We start from the raw sequence: 8,145 nt of genomic DNA, 5'->3' as shown, positions 1-8,145 counted from the left end.
GGAAGGAGGGAGGGAGGAGGGGGCGGGCGACCGCTTCGTGACGGCCCGCTGCGCGTGTGTGCTGTGTGGTGTGCGTGTATCGGAGCGGCGCGGGGGGGGGCTGGTGTTGTGGTCGTGTGGTCGTGAGCGGTGTTGGCAGTGACCAAAACGGACGAGGACACCGACGCGGCCACTGTTGCGGTTCTCGCCAAAGGAAACGGCTGCTGGGATGTGAGGTGTCTGACAAGGATGGCGGTGGTGGTGGGGTGAGGTGGGGTGGGGTGAGGAAGAGGGAGAAGATGAGAGGGCTCGCAATCTTCAGCCCGTCAAACCCCCGCCAGAGATTGACCGATAAGGGGACCCCGACCAACGAGCCAGTGGTGGCCAAGCTACCTAATTCGTTCCGCTTCCGTTAAAAAAGAATTGATATTATCGGGTTGTGGGCTGTGCGACGCGCGCGCGCTCTCTCGCCGTTGTGTGCCGTTTCGCCGGTAGGATGTGTGATGTGTGGGGTTGTGTGTGCGCGTGGGGGAGGGGAGAGAGAGAATGTCTGTGCGTGTGTGCAGAGCTGCCTCGGTGCGCGTCGAGATGAGGGTGGATGAGGGGGGGGGGGTAACGCGCACACGTGCGTGAGGGAGACCAGAGAAGGCCAACGAGGCAGAGGAAGAGAGAGTGCGTGCATAGGGAGCATTCGGAGGGAGTACGAGAAGTGGCGGGGAGGAGGAGGAGCAGGAGGGGGGGGGGTATCGACCCGGCGACACGCAGGCCCAGACAGACAGGCACACACACACACACACCGACCCAGCAGCCGATGGGCATGATGTTTGTGTGTGTGTGTGTGTGTGCTGTGGCCCCTCGTCGCGCACAGCGCCGGGCTTGACTCCGTACCCAACGCGCAGGCATACAGGCAAGCGCACGTGCGAGAGTCAACGCCGCTCGTGCCGAGCACACGCACCGGATGCAGAGAAAGCGGGAGGGTGGATGGGCGAGAAGCAAGTAGCCAAGAACAAGAAGCTGCAGAGCAAAGGAAAAGGGGAGGAGGAGCCGAAGCCAACCGGTGGCAAGCAGCGACGGGGCATTCGAGCAACACACCCTCGTCCGCATACATGCATGTCCGCGCCCACCCAGACACCCCCACACTCACACACGCACACACGGGCAGCACCGCGAACAAAAAGTGTAGAGAGCGAGAAGAGAAGGCCGGAGAGGTGCTGGTGATGCTGGGGTGACGAGGGTGACGGAAGAAGCACAAAACAACAACAGCAACAACAACAACCGAAGCCCTCGTCTTGATAGCGATGGCCATCACAGGGTTGGTGGGCCCTCCGCATCACGGACGTGCAGGCATGGTACCCACAGTACCACGTACAGCCGCAGAGAGAGAGAGGTGCGAAGACGCGCCCTCGCAGAACGTCCTACGTGTCCATCACAATGACCTCGACGTTCAGGACGCACAAGCTTTCCTGCCGCCTGTGCATGGCGCTCTCGCCATCGGCGCCGTCCCCGGCCGCCTCGCGCGGAGTCGACACCCAGGTGCTCAGCGGCGGCGACGCGAATGTGGCGCACGCGCTTGTCGCGCCGTGGCAGAGGGTGTTGTCAAGGTAGATGCTGCTCCCACCCGCACCACCGCCGATCACGATGGACGTGGTGCGGCAGTTGATGTACTGCGCGTTGCTGCGAGTGGCGCGGTGCACACGGAGCTGCGGCCCCGCCGAGGCAGCGGGCGCGCCGGACGCGGTCGCTTCGCCTCCAACAGTGCCAGGCACGAGCAGCTGGAACACAAAACAGGCTTGACTGCCGTAGTACCGCCGCGACTCGAGCCGCAGCAAGTCGGAGAGGAAGGCGCCAACGAAGAGTTTGTTGTGGCGATGGTGGACGCCACCGCCGCCGCCGCCATCGGTTCGCCTGTGCGCATCCGAGTGACTTGTAGAGGAGGGCGTGCCGGAGTGGGTCCAGGCCTCTTGCACGCCGGCGTCATCCTCGGAGAACTGTAGCGTTGTCGACGACGGCAACTCCAGAATGAGCAGCATCGGCTTAGAGTCCGACGGCGTGTGGGACGGTGCAGAGTTGGCGGCGTAGCCGGAGAGGGCCTGGCGCTCCGCCTCACGGCGGCAGTTGGCGAAGAGCGTGCTTAGGCTAATGCCATGCAACCGTGTACTGTAGATGACGCGCCACGGGCTGTACTGCTGCAGCAGTGGGAGCTCGCTGTGCAGCAGCCGCCGACACGCACGCGACAGCACCGACACGCCGGGCGCATCTGCGGAGTCGTCACCGCTGTCACCGCCGTCACCGTCGTCGCCACGCGCCTGCTCTCGCTGCTGCAGAGACTCCACGAGCTGCCGCGTGCTTTCCTGCGTCTCCACCGACGTCATTGTGAAGGCTGAGAAGTCGAGTGAGACGTCGGGCGTGTAGGCTGGCGGGATATCCCAGTCTACATCGAGCAGCATCCCAGTCCCCTGCGCGTCACCGTGCATCGCTGCCGCGGACACAGACGCGGTGTCTGTCGCAGCGGCTGCCGTTGCCCTGGACGGCGCTGGCGAAGTAGTGGCGCCAGTAAAGTGCCCTCTCAGACCTTGAAGAGGTTTTCGCAGCCCCTCGTCCTTCGGCATCATCAAGGTGTGCGTGCACCACAGGTCGGAGAGAACCGTGTGTGCCCGCGAGGACGGTGGCGGCGCAGACGGCGGGGGTATGCCATGATACCACCCCGGGTCTAGCCCCCACGCGTTCACCGTACCCTGCTCATGCTTGACGGGGGCGTGCCAAGGCCGAGCGCCGGCAAAAAGCAGGGACGGGTCCGGCTGCACCGCGGACACGCCTATTGTCCCCGGTGGTACCACCGCAGCGCCAGGTGCTCCTGCAGCCCTTGAGGAAGACGATGGCAATGCCGTTGCCGGAAAGCTGAGGGGGTAGCCGCCGCGGTGTGCATCCGTCAGAGCGCGTGCGTAGCAGCGCTGCGTCTCGCCCTCGCGTCGTGAGCGCCACTGCAGCCACCACCCATCGCCGAAACGGCCCCGCATCGCCGTCTGTAGGATGTGCAGGACCTTGTTCAGCTCCTTCGCTACAAGGTCCACGTGGCTCGCCGTGACCGGCTCCAGCGTGTGCAGCTGCGGGTACCGATACAGCAGTGCGAGTAGCCGCAGACTGACGGCCTCACTAGGAGATCGGCTCTGGAGGTGGGCGGCTGCCGTGTGCACCACCGTCGCGGGCGCTGCGGGGGCGGGGGCGAGTTCGCCAACGGCGTCGGCGAGGGCGGTGAACTCGTTCTCTTCAGCCAACAGCGACACCGCGACGGACGAGGAGGACGGCAGCATAATTTCCGCAGCCCCCACACCCCTCGTCTTGAGCGCGCACCCGCGGCTTCGACCACCCCGGCCCGGAGGCGATGTAGACGGTGGGTCGCTGTCGGCTCCGCCGCGGTAGGCGCCGCTGGTGCTGCTGGCGTCCGCCAAACTGCTGCTGTTGCTGGTGACCGTCGCTGGTGATCCCGCCGACCACGGCATTGCCTCTCCGAGTTGTACTCGTTCTTTGCTGCTGCTGGTGTCCCCCGCGGCCGCGTGATGCTCGCGGCGCGCGGCGGCGAGACGCTCTGCATAGCCACCACCGCCTTCCCGCCTCAGCAGCGGATCACCGCCAGGCGCATCGGCCATGCTGAAGGACGGTCGCACGTCCTGGTGGTGATGCTTACAGCCGTAGTTACAGTTGTCACTGCTGCGTGGCTGCGGGGGTACACTGGGGTGAACCAAGTTGCCAAGGTCGCGCCAGTTCATCGCTGTTTTCTTCACGAGGCCGAAGAGCTCGTCAGCGGTGCTCTGCACAGAGGCCGTGATGGTCGTGGATCCCGGTGCTGGTGGGGCGTGTGCGTGCGATGGTGGTGTCCTCTGTGGCGACACCGCTGCAGCAGCAGGCGGCATCGTCCATGCGCGGCGGCGCTCCTTCTCCGCATCTGTGGCACGTCGTGTGCGGTTCGGATGACTCTGGACGGACGCGGCTGCTGCCGAAGATGATGGTGATGGGGTGCCTATCCCAGCCTCCTGATGGTGCTCTGCAGGGGCGCGGCTGCGGCACCCCATCACGCCGTGGTACACCTTGCTAAAGAGGTAGCGGGTGGAGTAGTTGAGGGTGCTGCTCAGCACGTTGCTCACGAGCACGTAGGGTAGCTCAGGTGCCAACAGTTGCGCCTCCGCGGTGTTGCTGTCGCCGTTGCACGGGGGAGGAATGCCATAGGATTCAAGTGCGTAGAGGGTGAGGCAGCGCCCATTCGTGAAGGTGCCGACAACCTCGTCGCACGCGCGGCGAATGGCACGGTCGGTGCGCCGCTGCTGCTGACGTGAAAGCCTGCGCGATGCATCTTCCGCACCACCCCCACGTCCGTCCGCCGCTAATGGCGACGGTGCGGTGGCGATACCAGAAGCGAATTCGTCCAGTCCACCCTCCTCCAACAGCAGCTGCTGGGCCCGCTTCGTGATGAAGAGTTCGATGAGGAGGTTCGCAATGATGAGCAGCTCAGACAACCCGCCGTTCGTAGTAGTCGTGGTCGTTTCGGCCGCTGTGTCGGCTGCCCCTCTGGCCGCAGCTGCCGCTTCGTCCGCTCGCTGTCGCTCCTGCTGCTGGTCGTACTTCCACTGCTGGGTCGCAAGAGCGCTGCTCAGTGCGTACAGGACGTAGAAAACATCTTCGGCTGTCTCGCAGGCGATCATGAGCCCGCAGAGGTCACGCAGCGCGCTCGTGCGGCGTGCAAGGCGGCGGACAAAGTTGGCGAGTGCAGCCGTTCGTGCCTCTGCATGCATCGCTGCTGCGTCGCCTCCCACATTGCGCTCATCCGTCCTCGACTGCGCGGCAACCGTCACCGCGTCCTTGTCCACGTTGCCGACCTCGAGTTCTGCCGGGTCTGTGAAGCAGGCGGCCAAGTCGGTCATGGGCAGCGGCCCGCCGACCTGAGAAAGGGCGGAGAGCAGGATTCCTTGTCGAGGTTGTGGTGCAACTGGGCTAGAAACGGCGTGCTCCTGCTGCGCACCACTGGAGCTGATAGTCTGGCCGGTGTTTCCTGATGAGCTTTCCGTCGCTGCCGATGACAGCAATGGCCGGCGCGCGGACAGCGACGCGTCTGCGGCGCAGCTCTCCGCCAACACCGCCGGCCAGCTCAGCGCACAAGCGCGGTTGCCGCTCTTCACGCTCTCCTCGGGGGGCTCTCTGACGACCAAGATCGATGACGGCGACGGCGCTGACGGCTGCTCATGGCGGCCACCGCGGCACACGTCTTTGTAGAGCTTCCACAGCCGTCGCACGTCCATGACGGAGAGCCAGTGGTGCGCGTCCTCGATGAAGCCCTCGTTCCACAGGGCGCAGGCGACGTCCCAGAGGAGGGTGGCGAACAGGAGTGATAACGAGGCGGAGGAGAAGGGCGCAGCAGCAGCAGCTGCGGGGGCGGCGGCGGCGCCGTCGTTGTTGTTCGGACTGCCAGTCGGCATGTCCCTTCGCCCGCCAGCGGCCATCGGCGATGCCGCGCCGGGCGGCGATGAGGTTGGCGACGACTTGAGAGAGGGCAGCAGAGGCAAGGCGGTAACGGTGCTTGTCGACGGAGAGTCGTTCACTCCAGTGGCAGACGGCCAGTTGCCGATGCTGGCCGCGGAGGTAGTGCTCGTGGCTTGCCGGCGAGCAGCTGCCCCGCCGCGTGCAGGTGATGATGCTGCCGCGTTCGGTGAGCCCGTCAGGGGTAACTTGCAGATTTTCTCCAGTGTGGCGATCGGCAGCGCATCTGGGTGCACCTTGGCGAGCAGGCAGGCGAGCCACCGTGCGGTTGCTGCGTCGTACCCTGGTGTCGAGTCGTGTGGAGTAGGGCTGGTCGATGACACCGGAGAGGCGATATCGGCGCCGTCCCGTGCCACTGGTGGTGTCAAGGCATGCGGATGCCGATACAGCTGGTCACGTAGCTCCTTCTGTTCAGAGTACATGCGCTCCTCGTCGTAGTCATCCTCGTCCAAGCCAGGCGGCAGAAGCTTGCCCACGCTTGCCAGCGGATCCACCAGCTGCTCATGTGCTACACCAGTGGAGGGCGGACAGTCGTGCGGACCAGCCCCTGCAGCGCTGTCGTCGGGGCTGCTGCCTTTACGGTCGTCATCGCCGGCGACGTGAGGAGAAGCCGTGTGCAAGGCTTCACGGGTCTCGTAGCCCATAGCCAGCGCCAGCAACACGAGCTCCTCCAGCAGGAAGCACTTGCGAAAGATGATCTTGATGACGAGGGCGTAGTTATTCGCGGCAACGGTTGCCCTTCCAGCTGCCGCCGACGCGACGGCGTTCAACAGCGAAAGCTGCAGCAGCTGCGTGTCGGTCAGCGGGGCGGCCACCGGGGGCGGGGACGCGGTGGACGTGGAAGCCGGACTGAGCGGGCTGCCGCCAACCGCGGTGCCCGGTGGCACTGCCGCGGTTTCGGCGGCGTCACCACCGGCTGCGCCGGTTGACGGGCGCTCCATGTGCTGCAGCGTGAGTCCAGGGAAGGCCCCTTGACGTCTGCGCGAGCGGCCTGCGATGGTGTAGAGCAGTGCACTTTTTTCCCCTCTTCGGGTGGTGATGGTGTGTGTGTGTGTGTGTGCTGCACGCGATGACACTGGCTCAGCGACGGCGCAGCAGGCGTCCGCCAGCGTCCGATGCGTGAGGGAATAGAGTTTATAAAGAAGCTCCGCCCGCTGTGCGTGTGTGTGTCGGTATAGTGGATCGTGATGGTCGTGATCGGTGAGACCTATGTGAGCGAGACCGGAGAGCAGAGGAGAGGAGAGGCGACATCAGTAGAGCTGGAGACGCGCACACACCCGCACAGTTGTGTAGGCGAGCGTGCGCCTGACTTTACCACATCAGCCCCAGCATTGTGTCGAAGCCGTGAGTCAAGGTTGGGATGGGAGGGTCGGAGGCAGCGCGAGCTGCCGGGAAGGGTTCGCAAGAGAAGACAGCACGGTTACCCTCCCTGCCCCCGCGCCCCCCTCAAAAATCTCGAAGGTGGGGTGCGTCGCCTACCTCCGATTGCCAACGGCTCGCTCGCTCACGCTCACGCTCGCTGGCTCGCGATCCGCTTCGCCCGCGGATCGAGCGCTGGTGGTGCGAGCCATCGGACGGGGTCGTCTGTGTCGTTTGGGGCGCGCAGAGGAAGGGGAAACGCGCGCGTAAATAAAATCGAAAAAGAAAAGAGAGTAACGACACACGCACACACACACACACACACACACGCATGCAGGCAGGCAGCGCTCGCACGCATGCCCGGGTGTCGCAGAGCATGCGGCGGACAACCATGTGCTCGCCTATGTCAGTCATCACGCGTCGATCGACTTAGTCGAACAGACCGAAGCCCATGTCGTCGTCGCCCTCCTCCTCGGGCTCGTCCTTCTTGTCCTCCACCTTGCCGCCGGCCGCTGCAGCGGAGGCAGCGCCGGCCGCCGGAGACGGGGCGGACGTGGCCGTCGGGGCCTGTGCGGCGGCGGCCGCCATCAGAGTCTCCACAGACTTCTTCTCCAGGAAGCGGGCAAAGATAATGGGCAGGGTGGGGCGCATCTCCACGCCGGCGGCCTTCACCGCCGCGGCGATGTTCTCGGCCGAGGTGGGCAGGCCGGCGTCGCTCAGCATGAGCGCGGCGTACGTGCACGCGAGGGTCTCAGCGGACATGGTGATTGATGGACAGTGCCTAAGGAAGGTGTTCCTGTGATGACGTGCTTGTGCGGGTGCGGCGGGGGCACAGACATTACGAGCAGAGATAGTGAGAGAGAGAGATCCGTATTTAGTGGAAGGGGGAGGGGAGAGCGAGAGATGATGAGGGCCGGTTACATCGAGAAGGCTGCGCATCACCGTGTGGAGCCACCTGCGCTGACATCGAGAGAGGGGCGCGCACGCATCCCTCCACCCTCCCGCGAGCGAGGTTCTCAGAGAGGCTTCCATGTCGGCATGCGTGGACGTCGCACTGCGCTGCCGGAGAACTCGCGCACGCCGCCGTCCTCGAATTTATCGGGGCTTCGTGGGTGGGGTGAAATGACGAAAGAAAACACAACGAAGAAGCGAAGATGCGATGGTGACACGAGAGGACCTCTTAGTGGGTGGAGTGCTGATGGCCGCACCGATCAGGAAGAAGAACGTGTGCGGACACTTCAACCGTCACGCAGTCCGCGGCGGCGGTGGTGGCGGTTG

The 8,145-nt window shown here is 64.8% G+C and overlaps 2 protein-coding genes across 2 annotated transcripts; both read right to left on the bottom strand.

The window, feature by feature from the left end:
• Positions 1-1,394: 1,394 nt before the first annotated feature.
• LMXM_03_0450 (conserved TLD domain protein) lies at positions 1,395-6,152 on the bottom strand (the record flags this gene model as incomplete). The annotated part of the gene is made up of 1 exon (XM_003871664.1): positions 1,395-6,152. One exon carries the CDS (start codon positions 6,150-6,152, stop codon positions 1,395-1,397), a length of 4,758 nt encoding a protein of 1,585 aa, XP_003871713.1.
• Positions 6,153-7,296: 1,144 nt separating this feature from the next.
• LMXM_03_0440 (putative 60S acidic ribosomal protein P2) lies at positions 7,297-7,629 on the bottom strand (the record flags this gene model as incomplete). Its single annotated transcript, XM_003871663.1, has 1 exon — positions 7,297-7,629. One exon carries the CDS (start codon positions 7,627-7,629, stop codon positions 7,297-7,299), a length of 333 nt encoding a protein of 110 aa, XP_003871712.1.
• Positions 7,630-8,145: the final 516 nt, after the last annotated feature.

Source organism: Leishmania mexicana, chromosome 3 (assembly GCF_000234665.1).
Source record: "Leishmania mexicana MHOM/GT/2001/U1103 complete genome, chromosome 3".
In the NCBI taxonomy this organism is placed as follows: domain Eukaryota; phylum Euglenozoa; class Kinetoplastea; order Trypanosomatida; family Trypanosomatidae; genus Leishmania; species Leishmania mexicana.
Note: the sequence above shows the minus strand (reverse complement) of the source record. Positions and strands in the feature narration are given on the sequence as shown.